This window comes from Chaetodon trifascialis, chromosome 24, assembly GCF_039877785.1.
Source record: "Chaetodon trifascialis isolate fChaTrf1 chromosome 24, fChaTrf1.hap1, whole genome shotgun sequence".
NCBI classification, from domain to species: Eukaryota; Metazoa; Chordata; class Actinopteri; order Chaetodontiformes; family Chaetodontidae; genus Chaetodon; species Chaetodon trifascialis.
Genome location: NC_092079.1, coordinates 13495723 through 13520000, shown reverse-complemented (window position 1 = coordinate 13520000; position 24278 = coordinate 13495723). Strand labels below are relative to the sequence as shown.

The following is a 24278-nucleotide window of genomic DNA, read 5'->3' as shown; positions in this document are numbered from 1 at the left end:
ATAAAGCCTGCTTTGTCATGTCTTAATCATCTTTCTGTGTAATTGCAGTGTGGCTCTTGATTACATAACTGCTGTTAAGCTCATGGACATTTCATCAACTCACTGTGTTTTAATTAAATATTTGTACACTCGATTAATAGATTCAGTTGCCTTTGATCCCACAAAGACATTTTCCTGCAGGGATTTAAAATGTGTCCATGACTCCCACCCGTCCACCGATATGCAGTCAGTACATTCAGTACTAATTTGTAGTATTTTGTACTGTATTGTATGTTATCTGGTATCAGTGTAACACACTTAAAGTAAAAACATTTAACATTTAAGTACACACTCCACAGGACTTGCATGTATTACATATGACATTCACAGATAACAGTGATGCATCAGTGTGTAAGCAGCATCGTACTGTCTGAGGTGGAACGTGTTTGATTAGTTCAAGGCTGATGGGACACATGCACAAATTCATCTTCATTTTGCAGCCTTTTCTCTGATCTTTGCTTTTCTTTGTGAAATATTGGATCGTTTTACCTCTTCAAACCTTTATCACAGTTATTAAATGAAACCATGTGTGTGTTTAGTTTAAATGGGAAGTGTGTCTTGGCTGGAACTGCTGACGTCTCATATGTGAAACATGATCAGGAGCCCGAGCAGACGCTTTCTGTCAGATGAAACTCATCACCTGTTCGAATCTGAAACGCAGCCAGTGAGGCTGCTAATTAATGCAGTCTTTCCCCCTGAATGTGCTGAAAGTGGAAACACTCCAGTGTAGTACAAGTACCTCTGAACTCTATTTAAGTATTTCCACCAGTGCATGTGAGGTATTTTTATTGCAGTATTCTAAAGTTTATTTAATAAAAACAGCAGTTCATGCTCATTAGGGGAAACATTACACCCCAGTGTCTGAACAGTAAAACGTGCCACCGGTGACGCGTAAACGCGCATTTGAAGACTTCCTCCTGTTTTTTGGAGAACCAATGAGGACTCTTGGAGTTTGTTCGGATTAATGAAGTCTGATCCATTTCTAGCCGCCGCCGTGACGTCACCCCCACCCACCCCGAATCCCAAACGGGACGTCCAGTTGTTTGTGTGCAGCCCCCCTCCAAACAACCTGTGGACACCGTCTCCTCTCTCTGCTGTCTCGGGCCACTTTCCGCAGGAGCTCCACGATGGGTAGGTGACCTCCGAGTTTCTGTCCTTTCAGCACTCGTTGAACACATCGAGCCTCTCTCACCTTCTTTTTGTGCGTCTTGGTGTTTGGATGCTGTCTTCCTGCAGCTGCACGGACCGTCTGTCTGTTGGTGCGCTGTGCGTCACGCGCTGTGGTTGCTCGTCTGTTGATCAGTCTGAAGTTTGATCTCGGCTTCACCGTCAAACTCTGCGTTTCTGCACCCTTAAGTCAGTGAACACAAACCTCATCCTTACACTGCTCCATGGCTCAGTTTTGCATGTGCGCCACTGAAACTGATCGTGCCAGCGCGCTCGTGCACGGTCCTGTGTAGCCTTGCCTTGAGCCTGTGTGTGTGTGTGTGTGTGTGTGTGTGTGTGTGTGTGTGTGTGTGTTTCTGTGAACCTCTTTGTGCAGCAGGAACATTAACCTAAGAACATCAGTTATGCTTTCAAAGCAAAAGAAAGACAGGGACCATGTTACTGCACAATGAGTACTTCAAAGTAAATTGTGCTGATAACACTTCCATGCTTTAACTTCAGTAAGGTTTAGAATGCAGGACCCTTCGTGCAGTATTACAGTACTTTTACTTCAGTGAATGGTTTTGCCTGAATATGCCCTAAAGTTGTGTCCTGCAGTGACCTCATTGGGTCATTTGCGTTATTCTCAGGCAAACATCTCCTGCTACAAGCTGGCCTGACTGTAGCTCAGCGTGAACAGTCGCCTCTTCCTCCCCACGTCAGCTCCTCATGTGAGAGTTGATGCTGATTGGATTAAGACGGAGTGATCCGCTCGCTCACCGCGGATTAAGCAGGATGGACACGGTTGGAACATGCGAGACAATTGCTGTGTTACGTGGATGCACGTTGCAGGAGGTGCAGGATTTTGCACATTTGAAGCTTTCTTCTAAGTTTTATTCAAACAGGTGATCTCAAAAACCTTCTGCAGGGCAGACATAAATACCACACAAAACACAACCAGCCCTTTGTAATTCATTCCATTTGTAAGCTGCGTACTGGAAGTCTTCCGGGCACAATAGTAAACCATATCAGGTTGTTTTAAGGTGGAATGAGCAGGATGCGTGTGCAGGATATCTCCATAGTCCATGTTCATTTGGTCAGAAAAGGTTTTGTAGCTTAAATGGGCCCGTTTGAGATCTGGTGGCACCGGACAAACATCCAGAAACACAACGCTTTGGTTCTCTTCCAATCAGATTGTCTGAGTACAAACATGATTCAGAGCAGGACATAAAGGTTATACTCAGACGTTTATGTGTAATTAATACACAGGTGATGACACTGATAACACCAGTTCTTCATGCATGAAAAGTCAAGCAGGACAAAATACAGTCTGGACTCGTGCTTATGTTCCTCTTGTTTGTCCAAAAACAAATAATTGACCCATGAAGCAAATGGCACCAAATATCCAGCTTTTCCAGCTCGACTGCGATCATAGAAAACAGACTGTAGATGTGATCGCTGCTGGTTTCCAATTTGTCTTGGAGGAAGTAATCAGAACAGAATGTATTGGCAGAAATTCAGCATTGTCTCTGCCTCTGTTTCACTGGAGGCTGACCTGAGACCAGTAGCATTCAGCGCGATCCCATGAGGATCCAAAGCCACCTTTTTCAAGCATTCGTCTCCTCTACTTTCCCCCGACTCTCCTCCTCCTCCACCTCTCTCCCATTCATAACATCTGTTTCCAATGAGGCAGCAGGGCTGTTTATCGCCTTCAGGCCGTTGAGAAGTTGAGAACAGACAGGATGTAACCAAGTGACATGATTTACTGCGATGGGGAACCAGAGCAGTTTTTCTCCAGGAAGCCATTGTAAACTTCTCCTCTTTCAGCTCCCCCAAACTACCACTTTAGTCTCATCATCGTCAGCATCATCATCCCTCTTTCATCTGCTTCTCTCATCATCTCCCCGCTCATTGTCTTCATCATTATCCTTTCCATTCACCCCCCTCCCTCTCCTGCTCCCTCCCCCCGCTCATCCTCCTTCGTGAATTCGCTCTTTGTGCTCTCTTTTTGCTGCACTTCATCTCTGCTCGGCTGAACGTGGAAACTCGTATCCTCTTGCATCCTCTCCTGTGGATTTGCTCTGCGCTGATCTGCAGAGTGGATACTGAACGTAGCAGCCGTCAAGCAGGCAGACTTCAAAGGCTGCAGATTTTAAAGGATTGTTTTATTCTGAAAGAATAAATGATCACTCAGGAAAAAGGAGAAAGTGGAACGATCCACTGACCTGATTAGAATAGCAACATAGCAACACTTAAACTGCAGCAGCAGTGCTGTAATGGCAGTCTGGGGACAGGCGAACACAAACCATAATTACTGTTTTGTTTTTAAATCTGTTGAGTTTGCAAGTTGCTTAAAGCTGATATTTTCAGACAAAAGCTGCCGATACCCAGATTTTACACAAACATCGCTTCATTAAATCTTGTATTTTGCTCCTAATGGTTAGCAAACTGCACAAATTAAACTCTGAAACATATTTGGGATGTGCTTTGTTATGGGATGGGGTATATATAATATGAAATGCATGAAAGTAGCACACGCTGGAGTGCCAAAGGCTTGAGGAAACTGAGCCCAGGACTGCACAGCACAAGCTCCAGCGTTCAGAGGTGCTGATTTTTCAGGTTTAATCATCATCAGAAGCTGACAAAAGTTGATCTCAAAGTGTTAAATTAACTGATATTTGTGGACTTGGATCAGTACTGGCATAACTGTTGATCTTTACACCCTGAGATGCTAACAGCTAAGAGAGACACAGGAAGAAGCACCTCTACATTTGTTACAGGGCTGAGATGGAGGTGAAGCAGGTAGAGGACTCAAAGGTAAACTGGCTAAAAGCAAAGTTCATTAAGGGACAAAATGAGACATGAAGAAAGGCAGAGACAAGACACTACAGCACAGCGCACAGGACAGTGTGTCTAAGTGAGGAAAAGGGGGCAGGTATATATATACTGAGGTGCTGATGAAGGAGATTGAGAGCAGGTGTGGAGCTCAGGTGAGGATGACGAGCAAAGACAACAGCCAGTGGGGGAGGGAACAGCAGGCTGTGGATCAACATGAAAGCTGGCAGACATCAGAATAAGCCCAGAATAACAAAAGTTGCAGAGACTGATGAAGTGTTCCCGTGACAGATGAAAGCAGAGGACTGCTGCTCAGCCTTCATCGTTAACACTAATCAGCCATTTTAGCAGTTTAGTGAACGTCATCATTGCCTTTATGTGGTTTCCCTGCAGACTGTGTCGCTCTTTATTCTCCAGCATCTGCTCCAGATTTCATGAAATTTTGTTATTGTTTGCATTGATCACTGTCACTCAGCTGTGTCACAGAAAGCTGCAGGTCCAGAACTGTTGTTTTACATGAAGCCCACCTCCCAGCCCTCACGTTTGCTTTCACATTCTGGCCACGGCCCGCTCGTCTTTTCCTTGTCCTGCATGTGAGCGTTTTAGGCTCATCCCTTACGGCTGCTCTGATGTGTCAGAATCTGTCGTCGTCGAGAGGACCTGTTGCTATGGTGACACAGAGTGATGCACAAAGCTCGGAGGCGGGCGTCATCTCAAATACGAACAGTCACACATCCGATCGCACGAGCCCACGCAGACGAAAAATAGCCAGAACATAAATATATACACACACACACACACACACACACACACACACACACACACACACACACACACACACACACACATGACCTACAGACAGTAGGGATTGCCGTTCTCCCACACCTCCCCCTGCTGCTCTCCCACCCCTGGAGTGATGATGATGATGAAGATGAGCCCACCCTGCTTTGCATTTCCTCCACACAGTGACTCATGGTGTGCTCGAACACTGTGGATGGAAGAGCTCTTATCCCACATCGCTGCTGGCATGTGCTGCAGTTCAGTACAGTAGGTCACAGGTGCAACCGCTCCTGAGTCACATGACTACTGAGGAGGTCACATGATGCAGGCGGGCAGGCGTGGAGGGTGTGTGTGTGTGTGTTTGGGATTGGTGTGGAGCATGTGGGCTGTTGTTGGGATGACGATGGCAACATAACATCATGTGGAGCAGACTGTGGACCAAATCTGGGCCAGCGGGATTAGCAGCTCGTCGGATAAATTGCTGGACAGAGGGGGCGGTGGGGGGATGGGTGTGTAGGCGTGTGTGTGTGTGTGTGTGTGTGTGTGTGTGTGTGTGTGTGTGTGTGTGTGTGTGTGTGTGTGTGTGTGTGTGTGTGTGTGTGTGTGTGTTTGGAGGTGTGTGTAGGTTAAGCCATCCGTACTGACAGGAGTCAGGTCTTGTAAATAAAGCGAGATGTATCAGAGGTATCCTCTCTCACTTTGATTTTATTCCTGTGCATGGCTCCAGAGGAGGGGGGCTCTCAGACAAGTGGTGGGGGTTTGGGTGTGTGTGTGTGTGTGTGTGTGTGTGTGTGTGTGTGTGTGTGTGTGTGTGTGTGTATGAGGGAGAAAATAAAGGCTGAAACAGAAACCTCCTCTCATTGTGATTAAATGTTGGTCAAAACATGACACATTACAGCAGAACTTCAGTACACAAAGAGGTCCAGGTGTTTCAGGCAGCACGCAGGTGATGACGGAGCACGACGGGATTCGTTTGCATGAATTTGCATTGAAGTCGTGCATGTGGCTGCTTTCTGTCTCAGCTGCTGGTTGTAGACAGGAAGAGACAGAAAGAGTGAAGACAGGAGAATGCTCTGCTAACAGGCAAACCATTCGTTCCTTTAAAACTTCAGCAAAACTGACCTGAATAAATACATTTTCACCTGAAGTGATTCATGCTGAAGGCCTTACGCTGAATGTGTCTGTGCTAACCTTTGTTAGCAGTACAGGGATGAGAGGGAAGCGTCTCCTTGGCGACCGATGGCTGTGGCGGGGTGGGAGGAGGTGTGGGGGGGAACTGGGTCATCATCACCACCACAGATTAAGGGCCTGGATCTCGACACACACATATACACCAAAGAACATAGACGCACATCAGCACAACACACTTACACGAAGACACTGTCTCTGCAGAGAGGCTGCAGGACCTTCTCAGATGTAGAGACAAGACAAGGTGCAGTGCTTCAAGCTCGCTCTCTGCCAAAGGTTTCCCTTTTAGAGGAAGCCAGAAGCCCATTAAAATGGCAAGGATTAGACTAAAGCAACAGCGGGAGGCTGATAAACCGTCGCTGAGACACTCTGCATGTTTCTGTGTGTGTGAGTGGAGAGTCTTCGTATTGATGTTCGCTCGAGTGCTGTTTGCAGCATTACTGATAAAACACTTTATTTGACTGATGGAGGCAGATAAATCAACAGCTAAACATATGAAAACATGTAAGCAGGTTGGGAAACGCATGGCTCAGACGGACAATAAGGAGAATGTACAAAATAGACACTTGGCCACATTATGCGAGTATTATCTGCTTTTGTATTTCAAGGCTTCATATTTTTCTTGCTCTTGGTTGCACCGCTGAAAAACCTTTGTGGACATCATGTTGCAGACACGGTGTGCCTGATGATCAGAGGCTGCACATTTTCTCAAAATTCAGATGGCATTTACATTACATCCCGGTGGAAGCTGAGCTACGAACATGATGTGTACTGCAGCCAAAATGATGTGCATAGGACTCTAATTAGAGAGATACTCAAGTCAAAGGGTTTAGGAGGTGAGATCATGATATCTATGCTAGAAACATAAGAGCAGAAGTTATTCAACCCTGTAATTAACTGCTCTAATGTAAGCAGCAAATGTTAGCATTCCCAGCTAAGTAGCAGTGCAACATTATTCCCAAAGAGTGGGGTCATACGTTCGTGGGATTGAATGATCTTTTCAAAATAAAATGCATATGTGTGGCAGTCAAATGGAAAGCTTGACATAGTGATAAATAAGTACAACAACAGAAAACACACAGCAACTTTAGTTCAAAGTCCCACGACTTTGAAGCCATGTCATCTCATTTGCAGTGACCTAGAACCTTGTATTAGACAAAGACAGACACAAATAGCTCTCGGCGGACAGCAGTGATTTCCCAAGGCTTGGGACAAAACACTGTAGGTCATGGTGAGGTCAACCTCTGGGATCAGAGCGCAAAGCCTGATAGTGTCAGTGCTCGACACCAGAGACACATAATGGTCTGAGCAGCGTGTCAGGAAGACAGTTAAAAGGTCAATGTGATGCCTGCAGTGAGGCTGAGCATCACACAGGAGACAGAGGAGGAGACAGAGGACACAATAAGCAGAATATAAACAACACTGGTGCTCTTTGATGCTGCATATCTGTCCTGCACTTTATGAGCTGTCAGTGGTGTATTTTTCGGTTGCAGGTTGTTGCTGATTGCTTGTATTCGCAGGGGGCGAGTTCCTCATTCACCCCCCACTTTAACTGTCTGCGAGATGATTCTCCTTCTGCAGCAGCAGCGCAGAAAGGTTTGCACACACTGGCTGCATGTCGAGGACTCCAGCCTTTAGCCGAGCTGATCGTAGGAGTGGAAATGGTTGCACTGATGCTCCACTGATACAGTTTCCTTCAGTCAGTCCCTCTTCACAGCCCTCTTTTAAATTTAGTCTTAGTTTCTGGCTCTTGGTGGATTCAAGCTGTTATGAGACCACAGGAGAAGTTTTCTAGGAACTGATAGCATCGTGAAAAGCTGTGAATCAGTGCAGCCACACCGGCAGCGTTACAGGTCAGTATCACTGTGATGCTGATGATGTGACCACGAGCTTTTGATGGAACTCTTTTAAACTAAAGTTTGAAATCAATTTGAAGCCACTTAGGACCGTCATTGGAGGTGTCCAGAGACCGCTGCGTCCTCCTTGTCTTCCTCTTCTTCTTGCTCTCTCCCATTAACTCCACATCTGATGACATGAAGGAGCTGCGACGTCCTCATTACTTTGCGACGACCCCATTCGGGCTCCACTTTTCTTTTCTCTGTCTCGCTGTAATGAGGGAAGACAGGCATCCGACAGGCGCTCGTGACTTTCCCTTTAATGGGCACAAAGAATTGTGGAGGCAGATAAGAAAGTCGCTCGCTGAGCTCCTTCTGAAGCCCAGCAGTTGGTCAAAATTGCTCAAGATGAATCATCAATCTCAAGATTCAGCGAAGTTGAGCGTGGATCAGCTCAGGAGATAACGTGACAGGTTTTAAAACAACATCACTGATATTTACACACACAGAGCAAAGACACAGCTTCAGGTCCAAACTGCAGGCCGTGTTCATGGATTTGTCTTTGTCCGCTGTAAACCTTTATGGTTTCTCATTTCTCAATATGGTCATACAGCCGAGGGGATTATATGTGAATCCTGACCCCTGACCCCCCCCCCCCCCCACACACACACACACACACAAATGCCCAAATCATTTTCTCTGTTGCAGATTTGTTTGGCCGCGGCAGCAGTGTGGGTCTGCAGAGGCTGCACTGTGGCTCGATGTGCTGGTCGTCACCAAATCGTACACAGACATTCGTGATTCTGGAGACTCGCTGATTTTTTCCTTGAGCGTCGACAAGGTTGATGAGATTTGGAGGTTTCTCATACAGTCAAGTGCAGGATGTTGGTTCAGTGCTCCTGAACTCTGCTGCACAGCGTTTCCCAGAGATGAACAGTCAGGCGACTGCCGCAATGTCTTTTCACACACATGATGTCAGTTTAGCCGTGATGCGACAGGAACTGAATCCTCGGAAAACCGGGCTGAGAAATCCTACTTGGAATTCCAACTCGAGGAGGCTTTTTGCATTTTTCCAAGTAGGAACGTTGAGATTTCCGACTTGGTGACGTTTCTGGAACGCAACATTAGTTGAAGGTTTGGGCCAAGTCCAAGCACTGCAGTTTATGTGTGTGTGTGTGTGTGTGTGTGTGTGTGTGTGTGTGTGTGTGTGTGTGTGTGTGATGGTGGAGAGTGCCAGCGAGCACTGTATCTCATCTTCTGGACAAGTCTTTAATCTGTGTGACCCAGCAAGGGATTATGGGGGTTCTGGAAGAAAAATGGGACTTGAAACTCACCCTTCAAGCCTAATAACTGACAGTTTAGACTGTTTGTGTGTGTGTGTGTGTGTGTGTGTGTGTGTGTGTGTGTGTGTGTGTGTGTGTGTGTGTATGTATCTGAGTGTGTGTGATTCATTCTTACTGCAAAGCAAGGCTCCTTCTTCCAGCACACTGTATTAACTATAAAAGGGAATTATGTCATCTACACCTGCCTTATTCTTCTTCCCCCACATGGAAGGAATCTCGTTGTATGGCCGTCTATTAGCAACGGCACCACAAACCACCACAGGACGATACTGGAGTGCAGTTTGGACTATTGGGTCAGCAGTTGATTTACATTAAATGGCAGCTGATAAGGAGCTCATCCTCTGTATTAAATCAAAGAATGCTATAAAAAACCTACCAACAAAACAGACTGCACGTCTTGATTGAAATTGGTCAAATCTTTTATTACACGTTGTTGTTTCTGAACACATTTCCTGCATCTGTTTTGGTTCCTGGTTCTCGAATCATCGAGTTTCTGAGTCCTGATATGAAACAGGAAATTATTTGCTCTGAAAGTGAATTATGCAACCAAATAACGTGAGCAGTCCAGCAACACACACAGATACACATTTAGAAACAAGGATAAATAAGTGAAACGGCGTCTCAATGAAGAGGATTTGCTGCTTTAAAGTAAACCTGACATCTTCAATGTGTTGGTCAAGCAAAACAAATAAAACTGGAAGTGTGATTAATTGGAAAAAAATGGCAGATTGAACAACAGTTAAAGTTTATTTTGCAGCATTATTGACGTCCTTACACTAATGCTTATGATAGCGTGATGAAACACGTGCATGTTAGCAGCTAATGCTAACGTCAGGCTCCAGTTCTCAGTAGTATTTCATAGAGACTTCAAACCTGGCCTTTTGTTCCTGCAGTGGATCAGGTTTCCTCACGGCTCAGTATCACAGAGCCACTCAAATGTCAGAAAGTCAGTGTGACGGCTGACGCTCTTTGATTCTGCAGCATATGGTGCAGAGGGGGTGTTAATTTCAACCCCCGGGGTAAATGGATGCACTAAATGTCATTTATGTCACGTTAGCTGTTCTGGTGTCTGGAGGAACACATCACCTCTGTCTGCACTGTGTGTGTGTGTGTGTGTGTGTGTGTGTGTGTGTGGTGCCGGGGGTTCCTGGACTGTTGTGTGGGCTGAGCTTTGTCTGAAACGGGGCCACGTGGGCCCGAATTAAAACTCTGTTTAAGAGGATTCAGGACAGATGGCGTCCCATTGTTTCAGGATGTGTTTATTATTAGAAAAATGGGGTGAAGGACGGAAACAGCACCCCCACCCACACACTCCTCTGAATAAACACGCCACACCCACCTCTGCTTGAACCAGTTCTCCAGGACTCACCTTTCCTGATATCTCATTGGACTGTGAGATATTGCCCTCAGCCAATCAGCATCCTTGGAGGCAAACAAAGAGTCGCCTCTTAAATAAAGCCAGGCACATGGCTGTTTAGCAGTTAAGAAGCTCTGATTGGCCAAACGGGATCCAATCCAATGAAGTGAGGCTGTTTGTCCAGAGTGAACCAAGGAAAGCACAACGACGTGTCTACATGTGGAATATCAGCAAATAAAGACAAGCAACACACACATTGCTGCAGGAGAGTGAGCATCCTGCTGTGTGTGTGTGTGTGTGTGTGCGTGTGTGTGTGTGTGTGTGTGTGTGTGTGTGTGTGTGTTTGCCTTCTTTATTCCAATGGGAATAGCATCATGGCAGCGATGAATCTTTGATCTTGTTGTGACATGCTCACTGGCTTGTTGTGTCTTTAACACCCTCATACACACTCACACGTGTTAAAAATATCTAAATTCACGATGACGGGTTTGAATTTTTATTCTCAGATTTAAATTTACACCAAACTAAAATCCACAGCCGGCCCAACTTTTATTTTACACACTAAATCTTTTTTTCCTCTCGATTTCCATCCCTCCTCTCTTCTCCTTCCTTCCCTCCCGCACTCTCAACTCACCAGATGGCGAGGGGGCGGTGTGTGTGTGGTTGCATGCGCGCGTGTGTGTGTGTGTGTGTGTGTGTGTGTGTGTGTGTGTGTGTGTGTGTGTGTGGTTGCATGCGTGTGTGCGTGTGTGTGTGTGTGTGTGTGTGTGTGTGTGTGTGTGTGTGTGTGTGTGTGGTTGCATGCGTGTGTGTGTGTGTGTGTAATCATGCATGCATGGTTAGCCATGAGTTTGCATATTTACATCTCCTGCACATTTTGTCCTTATATCTTCCTCTGCCTCGCTGAGGCAACAAATAAAAAAAGAAGGTCACTTGCAGAGCAGAGACAGAGGAAACCATTCAGTGAGGAAATAAAGTGAATGAGGGAAGAATAGACCCCATTAAGACAAACATGTATCACCAGGAGAGATATTGTACTAGTATATTACACCATGAGCATCATTTCCCTCACAGGTAAGCGTGGTTTGACCGGCTCGCTCTCACCCAAAGTGGCCACGCCCTTATTTAATGCATAATTTTAACCTTAACATAATTCAGAAGAGTGAACTGTGTGAAAATTCACCCTCCTACAATCGTCAGGAATGAGGAAACTAGCTATAGAGACCAAAAACATAAACATGTTTAGTTCTGGTGTGCAGTTGGGCATTTTAATATGGGGGACTATGGGAATTACTGGCCTTTGAAACCAAACTCAAGTGGTCATTTGAGGAACTGCGTTTTTGGCACCTCCATGTTGACTCCATTCAGCAGCAGAGGTTGCTGCCAGGTTTTCTAAAGATCACTTGAGTCAGTTCTTTTATTATTATTATTTTATGGGTATTTGTTTTTCGTTTTCTCCTTTGTGATTGATTTCCTGGAGGAAATTCTCCCCTTTACTCTTCAAGTAAAACAAATTCCAATACTTTGGAAATCATTTATGACCACAATGAACCATTTGAGTCTTAGTGCTGACCCGTGAGGGACTCCACAAATAATATCCAAACACGGTGATTCATGCTTCACAAACTGTCTCCTAAACATCTTCAGCACGGTGGAGCCTACCTTTCCAACGCATCTAGTATATCAGCTTCAACAGGGAGGTGGAGAGAGGGGGAGGGTGTGTACGAGGAGAGAGAGAGAGAGAGAGAGAGAGAGAGAGAGAGAGAGAGAGAGAGAGAGAGAGAGAGAGAGCATCAAGTCACCAGGACACACTCCACCATCCACACACTGAAAGGTACAAGTGCCACAAGGAGACTATATACCGTTAAAAATAATGGATGGAACAAAGCCGGCCATGGAGTCCAACGCAGAGGAGACTCAGGACGAGGGACAGGAGAGCAAAGGTACGCGCAGCCAGCCGCTGACATTTGCGCGTTTTTGTGTAAATTTCCTTTGGAGACATTCGCGTCTGCGCCAGCCTGAGCGGTTTAACCTACTTGCAATGGCTTCTCGCTTGTGCGCGACACAATAGTGGTGTTTTTTTCTCCTTTGGCCTCTCACCTATTTGAGGGCGATTTGGAGAAAAGGCAATAATGGTCTCTCTGTTGCGGGTGACCGAGATTAGCGCACCAACCCGAGCGCAAAGGGACGTTTTTCTGTGTTATTTTGCGCCTTCAAAGGGATTCGGAGGCGGGTGGAGGAGAATAAAAGGATGGGCGGGTTGTGGAGCGTGCACGGTCTGGTTTATGGTGCATACATTAATGCCAATTTGCCTTTTGCGTTGCTGCACCATCGTGAGCTTATCTCTGCCTAATGAGCGGCTGATCGGGAGGCGGAGGAGGCTGCGCGCTGTGCACGGCTGCATTGTTCAGGTTCAGGTGTGGAGCAGCCGCTTCGTGATCCTCCCCGCCGCAGCCGCCTCGACTGTTATCTGCGGTTCCCCCACAGAGGCTCGGTGTCTGATCTGTCAGGAGCGTGATAAGTCGACGGCGCTGCTACCCATGAAGCCTGTGTTTTTTCACGGATGCAGCGGTCTGCTCCATTGGTGGAGCGGGAGGCTGCAGAAGACACGATCGGCGGTGCACTTGGCGCAGATGGATGCTTGTGTTCGTCAGTTACAACCTCAGACATGTTAATGGAGCCTCTGTAGGGCGCACACATTCAAATCTGCCTTTATACAAGATGGTCTGTCAGATAGTAAGATCGCTCTGCAGTAAGCATCCTTCAGATCGCACAGCGTCAAAATGAGCCCGTAATCAGTGTGCACGCAACAGAAATCCAGATGCAAATCACAGGAAATAGTGTGTGATGTGCACATCAAAGATCAGCCTTAAATGAGTCGATTTTATGCAACCAAACTGTTGCTGTTTCCTCACTGGAGCTGTGTGTAGGGACAGTGAAGGCGTGTCTCTGTGCAGTGGACTCAGCGTCCATACAGAGGGGATGAGGCTGACTTGTTTTCGTTGTGGCTCTGTAGTAAAATCACATCCTTCAGTTTGGAGACAGCATTCAGCCAGTGAAGGAATTCTGGCTGTGCAGGCTGCTCATCATGGCCATCTTATCCATAGAGCCACTTGAATACGAATGCTCAGGTTACCTGCAGATGTGTGTCGCTCATTATGATGTAGAATTGGATCTAAAACACAACAAAATCAGCTTTGCAGCTGATCTGACATGATGCCTTTTTGCCTTGTTGACTGTTAGAGAGCATAACAAGTAAGAGTGCACAGGCCTGGAGGGCCTTAACACACACTCAGCTCGCAGTGTTTCCCCTGCTTTATTCCTTCTTCTGCAGTTTCACATGTGCAAATGTGCTAAAGTGAAGCGGTTCTGTTTGAAAAGACATTTCGGAAGTGATTGTTCACTTCAGGGAAGGGTATAATAGTATTTTGGAAGCTAATGTTCAGATTTTTAGCTTCAGTGTTGCAAAATGGCATGAAATGTCGCTAATTTGGGATCTAATATTCACTGTAGTATTGCAAAATGTGACTCTTTTGAGAGCTAATATTCAAATTTCTAAATTCAGCTGTAGCAAATGTTACTATTTTGCAAGCAAATATTCAGATTTTTAGCTTCGGCATCACGAAATTACTACTGATTTTAATATTTTTGCCCGATTTTGTGACTCCAACACACTTTTCTACAAAAATACAGACGTTATTTGTAGTTCCTGCAGCGCTCGGTGGGCCCTGCCACAGTAATATCGCTGGGTCACAGTCGGTCTGTGACGTAAGGTGCAGGAGAGTGGGGTGTCCCTCAACAGTGATGTTTTAAAAAGACATTACATCATCCTCTCCTGAGGCACGCTGCTACGCACAGACCGGTGTCCAATGAGAGCCTTTACCATCCAACTTCAATTGACAGAGTGGGTGAGTCTGTTTGAAGACCCGCAGGATAGTTGGGCAGGAGGGCGGCCATATTTCTAGTTAACAATTAACCCTCTGATTTCCTTAATCACCATTTTATGTTGAAGCGGTGAAATTATCTCGGTACGTTCACCCATCTCCACCTCTGCAGCCTGGACTGTTGTGCTCCAGGTGTGATGTTGCGCAACCAATTCCGCCCACACCAGCGTACTGAAATAGACTGGATTGGAGGATGGCCTATTTGTTGGTGCAATCATTTGTGTGTGCGTTTGACATCTGGAATGTGACCATAAGCTTATAGCATCCGTTAAGAAGCTGAAGATTTACAGTGGGGGCAAGAAGGCGAGCGCTGTCATGTAAGGAGCTTGTGTTTCTGAGTGCCAGCGCTGCCTCTTCTGCATCAGGACACGTTTCTGATTCAGAACGCAGGAGGAAGTTTTCAAATAAAGACAAACATTTTACAAAGCCGAATCCAGCAGCTGCACAGTGTGACGAGCGAACGCTTTGTGTGAAATGATCCAACAGACGATCAGCTTGTATTTCCTGCAGCATCTGAACCTTTTATCTGACCAACAGGCCCGAGAAAACAAAGTCGAGCCGGATGTGTTTGGTTCATATCCAACAAATCTAAACATCACGTTCATTTTAGGTGATATTTGTCACAAACACCTCTGCTGTCAGTAGACCAACCCACTGATCCTTATCTGTCAAGAATAAAGAAACAGGACCGGAGGCCTTCACGTCGAGCATCAGCGCCATACGTTCACAGTTGTTTGTGGAGAGCGTGCTGATTAGCTGTGACTTCATTTGCTAGCTTAATTATGGTAAACAGACCATGTTCTTGATTGCAGCACTGTTGAGTCACTTTGCAGCGTGTGTGCTCGACATTGAGCTGAGAGTAATTACAAACTGGAAAATGAGCACAGAGCACAGGCAGGGTTGATAATCCCAGTGACGGGCGGTGGTGGACGTGGTGCTGGCGGTGGTGTTTACGGGTATGGATTGATCTTTTTGCTTGATTGTGTCCTATAATCTCTAATCTGTATGTCTGCGGAGGTGCGCTGTGCTCAGGACTCGGATAACGAGACATCAGCTCTGCTCTCTGAGGTACAATTATATCTGATTTCATTACTATGAAAGTTTGATTAGAGGAGCAGGCGCCTCCCTTGTGACGTTTGGATTTTAACTTTAATGTGGTTCCCTAAAGCGGCTGCAAGGGTTCACAGCGGCCCTGAGTGCGTTTCCAGCTCGTCTCACTGTCTGTCCGTCCTCCCCTTTGTTGGAAATGATTAGCCTGTTCACACACACCTTCTTTCCTTCCTTCCCTGCGTGTGTCCGCTCTTACATAACATGTCGCTGGCTCGCCGCCTTTGGTTATGATGTTCAGATCAGAACCGTAAGAGATTACATCATCGTCTGGAGGGGTGCAGGTTTTGTTGAATTTTCTGCATGGAGGGGCAGAGCTCGCTGCAGCCTCCGAAGCACAAAGAGAGCTCCTCTTAATCTGTCCTGCAGCTTTGAAAGTCTGTGATGTTTGACCTGAGCAAAGCAGGATGGGAAGATTCCTTGCTGCAGAGTTAATGCTAGAAGATTTCAGATGAAACATGGACAGATTCAAGGAGGAGGAAGTGGAAATCCAGGAGAGGAGATCAATGTTTAAATGTTGTTTCGGGAAATACGCTTATTTGCTTTCGTGCCAGGAATTAGATGAAGCTAAGCTAACTGGCTGCTTATGACTTTTTATGACTAAGATAGCATAAACCCATTGGATTGAACTGCTTTCTAACACATTTGCATGTTGGCAGTGATTGGTGGATTGAGGGGACTGTTTCACCATGTCGCCACTAAAAATAAGTGACTGGTTTCCATTGGTCACTTTTACGCCATAAAAGAAAATGATAAGAATCTGTGGTCTCGTCATTCTTTTCAGCACTGCTCTGGTTGGATGTTTTTTAGTTATTTGATTGATTTTATTGCTGTAACTCACATGGAGCTGAAGTTGTCAGCCGATGGATTAGTTCAGTGCTGCTCGACCTGCAAGTCTAAGGAGCCACAAGATGATTGAATGCATGAGAAATAAAACATTTCTGTCACACAGAATTAGGCCAGTGTTTTGCTCTCTTTATATGAAATACCACTTGTGCGCTGCCCTCAGCCTGTCCCCGCACTGTGGCATGACCCGTCATGAGGGAGGGGTGGGAACCACTGGAAGTCTGACATCTTATTCTGACAGAAAATGACTCAGTAACAAGCAAAAGTGCTAAAAATGTGCGGTTCCAGCTCCTCAAATGAGAATATGTGCTGGTTTTCTGTGATCGTTGAATACCTTAAAGGTTTTGGACTGATGTCACATTGTACTCGCTGTCGCCTCTCCAGGGACAGCGCAGGCTGAGGCTAGCTGTTAGCATGCTTGGTTGGATCAACAATGACCTCACAAGAGGGGGAAATAACCCAGGGTTGTCTTCTGATATCAGCTCAAGCCAGGAGGAGCCGAGAAATGCCTGAGCACCACAGCCCAGCTGAGCCGATGGAGGCCTCGAACCTAAAGGCCGACCCGTGTTTGATGACCAGGCGGCAGCAGAGGACCTGGACTGTTGTCCCTGCTGGGGCTGACATTTAGTTTGTGTTTCTGATAAACACTGGACAGGTTCCCTCCCCCGCCTTCTTGACCTTAAAGTAGATCAAGCAGCATTTCTTTATGTTGCACAAAACATTTGAATCCTTCATGGATCATTGTTGCTGTACTGTAAACATGAGAAGGTGGCCTTTAGTGACTTCTGCTCCTTTTCTCAATGAACTTGTCGCCAGTGTCGGCGTTATTATGCCTTTTAATCCACTTTGTGGGCCAAAGCAAATCACTGCTGCCACACACATAAATCCTAAGAAGCTTCTTCTCCACACTCTGAACGGAGCGAGAGTCTCATTATTCAGCTCTGGTGTGTGTGTATGTAATAACTTTAGGGCAGAAAACGGCTAAAAATCATCAGTTAGCCTCCACGCATTTATCTACTGTAGCTTCGCTAACGGCAGAATTGCATAATATCCACACACTTTCCTCTTGTCCCTCCATGCGGATACAAAAATAGAAGAACAGTTTGGTTGGATGATGCTGATGAGCAGAGGAGGTGATTGGACTCGTAATAAAAGCAGATATATTGATGTGCTCATGTTCTTCTTCACTTTTTAATGGCTTTTCTTTGCTAACAAGCATCATTTGCTCATCAGCTTTATGTCTTAAAGTCTTAAAATGCTCGACTAACTAAAGATTCATAGTTGCTGAATGAAAATGGAAGAGGACCAGAACATTTTACAGCAGCTGATTTGGACATTTTCTCTCACACACACCCACATACACTCAATGCGTAGACTCGCTGCTGTTGGCATCCAGCTCCTCTTGACTTGGTTACACATAGCCACCCCTCACTTCGCCTGAAACTCTCTCTCCAGTTTCATCTCTTTATGGCAGTTTTTCCAATGACATATCAAAAAACTAGAAAGGCTCCCACACAACGGATTGATGCTCCTAAAAAGTGACGTATTAATAAGAATATTGAGTGGAACAAAACAACAAATTGGAGCTCGCGAAGTCGATTTGAAGCACAGAGAGAAGCTGAGTTTTCCTAAAACACACTTTTGATGTGTTTTCTGCAGCTTTTTTCCCATTCTGATACATCTTTAACATCTGAAACGTAAAATCAGTCTCACAGGATGACCCTTCTCTGATGAGATCTGATGAGTTTAGCTCTGCTTTCACTTTGAGTTTGCATGCAAGGAATCCAAACCAAACGGACGTCTTATTTCATGCTCAAAGCCAGTGACACACACTCCTCTTCAAACATCGATTGTGCTCTGTATTCTGTCCTTACACGCTCTGAAAACTTGTTTTGCACATACAAATCCGTCCCTGCGTATATATGTTGTAACCAAACTGCCACAATCCTCCTGCTTTCCTTCCCTCTGTTCTCTAGCCCTCCTCTTCATCTTCTGTCCTCCCTGTCTTGTCCTGATTCTCCTGCTTATCTTCCTCACACACACACACACACACACACACACACACACACACACACACACACACACACACACACACTCACACACACTCTCACACACACACACACACACACACACCCTTCGCCTTTCCTCCCTTCGCCCTGGAGGTGTGTGAGGTTGTGGGAGCATGTGAAAGCCGTCACACAGGGAGAGGCTCATGTGTTCCTCATTTGAAGCCATTTGCCCAAAGCATGCTGTCAGCCTCCATCTGGAGATGTGTGTGTGTGTGTGTGTGTGTGTGTGTGTGTGTGTGTGTGTGTGTGTGTGTTTGTGTGTGTGTGTGTGTGTGTGTGTGTGTGTTTGTGTGTGTGTGTGTGTGTGTGTGTGTGTGTGTTTGTGTGTGTGTGTGTGTGTGTGTGTGTGTGTTTGTGTGTGTGTGTGTGTGTGTGTGTGTGTGTGTGTGTGTGTGTGTGTAGTATGTCAGGGTCGGTGTTTGCGCTTGTATTTGTTTACGTGTCAATGACCAGGAGCGGTTCAGGGGAATGTGTGTGTCGGTGCTTCGCTTGCACCGAAGGAAAAGCTCTATTTTTGCAAGTGTGGGCGAGACTGCGTGGTACACCATTGTGTTCACATTCAGCCTGAGTCCCCACACTGTGTCACATTTATGTTCGACTGTTGACAGAACAAGCAATATTTAGTATGGATGTGCCTTGTTGCCATTTCTTTTCTGCATGCATGCTGGGAAAATCCTTTAAAAATATCTTAAACTGCCTGTGTGAGCTGTGTTTAGTGTCTTTTTAAAAAGAAAGTAAATTATGAGTAGTCCACTTCAAAAACATTGTCATTGCAGTGTGGCTAAGTGTGTGGCTGTGTGAGGTGATGGTGGCATTTAAAGTATTTCTGCTCACAAAAAAACAATTAATAGCTTATGAAAGAAAACTAATTGAGAACATGTAGAAAGTTTTCTTACATTAGCGAACGTTATCCATCATATATAAAGTCTGCAAACAATAACTAACAGCCAGCATATCAGGTTTGCTAACATTAGCCACTGTAAGCTGCTGGTCATATGGATCAAGTAAGGCTGCAGCGGCAAAGCCCCTCGGTGTAGGGGGCGAGTCGCTGAAGGGGCTGCAGGCTGTTGCTTATGTATTCAGCTTTTCATCTGTTGGTGTGACAAAAGACATCATTTGAAGACGTCACCTCTGCGTTTTCCATTATTATGTGATGTTTTACAGACTGAACTATGAATTTATTCATTAAGAAAATAATGAAAAGATGAAGCGATAATGGAAAACAGTAATCTCAGCGCACCACCCTCCAACACTGCGTCCACGTTTGCGCCCCGGTCTGCAGTGGGGATATGAATAGCAGCAAGTGGCAGGTTGGCGCAGCATGCCTTGTTCCTGAGCGATGCCAACCTCCTCTGGCCTTCCTCCATCACCCACTGATGCTCAATCTGCTCCTCTCATCCATAGCCCATAAAGCGCCTGATGCCGATTAGCACTCGTCATCATTAGCCACGGCTGACATCGATAAACGACGGCGCCTGAACGATGAGTCGCTCATTTTGTGTCTCTGTTTCAGGCTGGGTTCTGTTTGGTCCTGCTTTAAGACCGCTGATGATGATATGAAGCTGTGTTTTTTGGTTTGTGGTGGCGACCCCAGACTCTCGAAGAACTTCTTCTATTTGTCTTATTCACATTTTCCTTAACATTTGATGAATAATCAAGAAAACAGTGTGGAGTCAGCCCTCAAAGAAAGTGTGTCTGTGTTACAGTAAATGTGTTGCACTAACTCATATTTCAGAGTATCTGCCCCTTTGTGCCAACCACACACACACACACACACACACACACACACACACACACACACACACACACACACAGAGTGTTTGCCGAGCCCCTGAGGCTACTGGATAGTGAATCTCCATAATCACATCAGGGGGAGGAGGTGGAGTGGAGGCGAGGGGGCCAGGGGAGGGCCACCGACTTCGCTGACATCTCGGGGAAAGTGACATTAGCCAAGTTGGTTGCGTAACTGCTGAGCCATTCAGTTCGATGGCACGGCACGTCTGGCCAGAGGGGCCATTTTATATTTTGGTGGAAAAAGACCCAAACTAACGTTCACTGGGCTCCGCTGAGCCGGCAGCTCATTACAGGTGATCTGCCTCTGAGTACTAGATCAGAAACAGCACACAGAGAGAGTTTTCACTCACCCTATGGCAGGCACTTCAAATTTACTCTTCTAATAATTGGAAATAAACTCTATTAATTGCATCATTGTACAAAATCGCCCTAAAGGACACAAATCCAGCTGTCGGTAATACACTTCAACCTATGAGGCCGCCTGAAGGCGAAGCACTTTCTCAGTAACTCGAGCTCCTCGTTTCATGTGTGGAAACTAATTTCAAGCACAAAGGGCAAATCAATGAATGAAAAACATTAAAATAAGACACTTTTTTGTTGTATTTTAAGTAATTTTTCATTTTCTTTTTATTACTCTCTCTTAATTTTATCACAATGAATCAAAATTCAGACTAATTTTCATAACTTTTGACCCTCCGTGTCAAAAACGTCGAGCTATTACAACCAATAAAGAGAAAGTTCTTGAATGTGAATGTGAATGTGATTCATTCCAGTTTTTTCTCAGATTTGTAATTTTTGTTTGTGGCACGCACAGGTAGGAGGTGTCAGTGCGAAACAGATGCAAACATGCAAACAAACTGATTGTAATCTGCACCAGATGAACCGTTTGTGTGTTTCCACGTGTGTGCTCCATCTGTGTACGTGTTCCTGTGTTGTTTTTGTGTATTTAACGTAGGTGTGTGTGTTCGGTGTGTGTCTTGGGATTTGAGTCCCTCATCCAGCTGTCGGTCTTTGGCCCAGATTGGCCACAGAAAGTGAGAGATGGAAGCAGGTGACATCCAGCAGATCAGCAGGATGAGAGTATTGATCACGCCGCCGAGCGCAGGAACAGGATTTGAGATTCGTGCCGTCCATCATGCTCAATTACGCCTGGCCAGATGCTGACCTTGTGGCATTCATAATGCTGCATAACCAGCCAAGGTTTTCTCACAAACAGAAGATTAGGGTCAGCTATGCACCGTGGGAAAAAAGGAAAAAGGTTTGTGTTGGGGAACGCGATGGCGGCTGGCGTCATCCTCTCACCTGGCGCAGAGCATATTGTGTCGTCTTGATCAGCGACGCAAACAAGCTGATTACTGCAAACATTCACTCTGTTAATGTGATCAGATGAGTGTGTGTCGAGATGAGGAAGGAGGAACTAAACATGGTTTTTTAAACAGGAAGTGAAACTAAATGCATATCCTGAAGTATTTTCTCTGTATGAACTCAAGCAGCTGAACTTCCTGCACAGTTTTCCTTTGATGTGTTTTCAGATTTATTTTTCCATCGCTCTGATGCTCATGATCAACACTGAGCTTACATACATTACTTCAGCTTTCAGCACTACATGCAAAAGAGGTGTGTGTGTGTGTGTGTGTGTGTGTGTGTGTGTGTGTGTGTGTGTGTGTGTGTTGTGGGCAGCTTTCTTTGAGCCTGAGGAAGTACTGTGGGCCTTAATTACTTCAGTCACTGGACGATGATCTCACACTTAATGTTTCCCTCTCATAATCCTGTTGGCTCTGATGAAGTTTAAGAGGGAGACAAGAGGAACTGTAAGAAATCAGGTGGGCTGACAAACATCTCCTGTCTGATTACACAGAAACGATGAGTGTAGCTTATGTCCACAGACTTCCATTGTGAAAGAAGCAACAAAATTGTGACGGTTCATGCTAAGGAAGGCCAGGACCCAGTCGCAGAGAGGAAGAAAACCAGGATTTATTGATCAAAAGTACAAGCAAAAAAAAATCACCTGAACCAGGGAGAACACATACAAGCAAGAACAGAAAATCACCACAACGGGGAAAAGTACCAAAACAAAGATGATCAGAAAAACTCAGAGCAGTAACAAGTAGCAAAATAAAGTCAACTAAAAATCACCAGACTTCTGGGAAGAAAGGGTTTACCTAAGAAAACTCACATGATAAGTACAAATGTTCAAACAAACACTGGAGGCAAGAGGAGCGGGACGAGAGACGAGAGAAACAATTCAGCAGTGAGCTGCATGTGGCAGAGACAAAGCGAACAGTCCAGCACAGGAGGTGAGCGTCAGGTGCCTTAAGAAGCCGAGCTGATTAACAGATGAGATGCAGGTGTGTCTCATCAAGCTCGCTCCCAGAGCAGTTCGGCCCCGCCTCTCTCCTGAGACCACAGCCATCACAGAAATGACAGCATTAACAAGTCTACAAGAGCTGTGTGGTTGAATTTCATCCCCATTCAAGTTGGCAGAGGGCTGAATGGGAAGTTCGCTGTCTCAGCTACGGGCCCCGTGCTCTGAGCGCTGGGGCCCATAGCTGTGCACTTGTCCAGGTAATTTCTTTACAGCAGGAAGTGGCTTTTTTGGCTTCACGCACCACTGAGCAATGTTCATCAGAATGAACGAAGCCTGAAGGAGAGCTGAAGCTGCTGCTCTGCTACGTGTGCTGCGTTCACTGCACCTCGTGTGTAGATGTTAGTTTGATTAATGAGCCGACGACAAAACACTTAACTGAATTAATGATGACAGTGACAGGCAGGTTAGTTTAGTCAACACTTCACGTTCAGATAAACCGTGGCGTGCTCGTCATTGAACCGCTCGTCTTTCTTTCCCTGTTGGACATTGTTGTGGCTGTGTTCCCAGATTTAAGCCATTACTTTGGTGTCACAACTGATAGAAACAATGAGAACAACGACAAAAACAAGAGCCGAGTCGCAATAAACTGGAATTATCCTTTAACCAGATACAGCTTTGTTTTTAACCTCATGACGACGCGGTTTTGATGTTCCCTCATGATTTTTAAAAGGGTTTCATAAAAGCTCAGAGCAGCATTTGATCTTTCAGCTCAAGTGGAAAGACGGAAATCTCCCAAGCTGAAGTTACGAGTTTGTGAGTGTTGTTGTGTCTGAAGTCTGCTGCCATCAAACAGATGGGGCTTCTTTTTCATGTCAAGCAGAGGAGACGCAGCCATGCGCCCCCTCCCATCCCGTTCCCCTTCACTTTCCCACACCCTTCCTCTCTCTCTGAGGTCCTCCTCACCTCTTGTGGGAATCTACCCATAATGCAATGTGAGGAAATTGCCCCATAATGAATACTGCACTTGTAAATTGGAATGCAGCCGCGGGCAGGGACCAGACCGGTCGCTGAAATATTCAAAAGCTTTATTAACACTCTTATTCCTGGCAAATGCTCTGTGTATTCGAACAGTTGGCGATCATCATGCGGTGCCACTGGGTTGCACAGTTTATAGCAAATTATTAACCATCAGGACGGTCGGGGTGATCTTCTTTCTCCAAGTTTTTAAAATGCAAACCCTACAAGTTCAAAAGTAGTGACAAAGTGATGAGGAGGTTTTAAGGCAACATGTATTTCAGGGATTATTTCACAGCGAACGCTCAGTCGTTTCATGTTGTGGGTGGCAGGTGATTGACAGGAAGCAGAGCATAATCACAAAGGATGTCAGCGGTGGGTGACAAGTTCTGTCTCCAGCCATGGCAACTCTGTGCCACTCCTGTTCATCCAATCAAAAAGCCTGAAACACTCTCTTCCAATGAGAAGACTGAGAATATGAAGGGGAAAAAGGGAAAACCCAAATGGAGCTTTTGTATTGACTGTGCAGATTGTTAAAATTATGAAGAAACATGTCTGCACACAGGAGTTTCTCCTGGACAAAGACTTTCTTCATTTTTTCATGCAGCTTCACAGTTTCTGACAAATCATGAACTGCCTGCAGTTGTGTAACGTTGCATAATGCCCCTGCTAG

At 45.6% G+C, this 24278-nt stretch overlaps 1 protein-coding gene across 1 annotated transcript in view; it reads left to right on the top strand.

Moving 5' to 3' along the window:
• Positions 1-12151: 12151 nt before the first annotated feature.
• Positions 12152-24278, top strand: part of LOC139352033 (neuronal membrane glycoprotein M6-b-like) — a 23407-nt gene continuing 11280 nt past the window's right edge. The window contains exon 1 of the mRNA XM_070994058.1: positions 12152-12466. Within this exon, the coding sequence (XP_070850159.1) occupies positions 12397-12466 (70 nt within the window). The 5' untranslated portion in view covers positions 12152-12396. The remainder of the gene's footprint in view (positions 12467-24278) is intronic.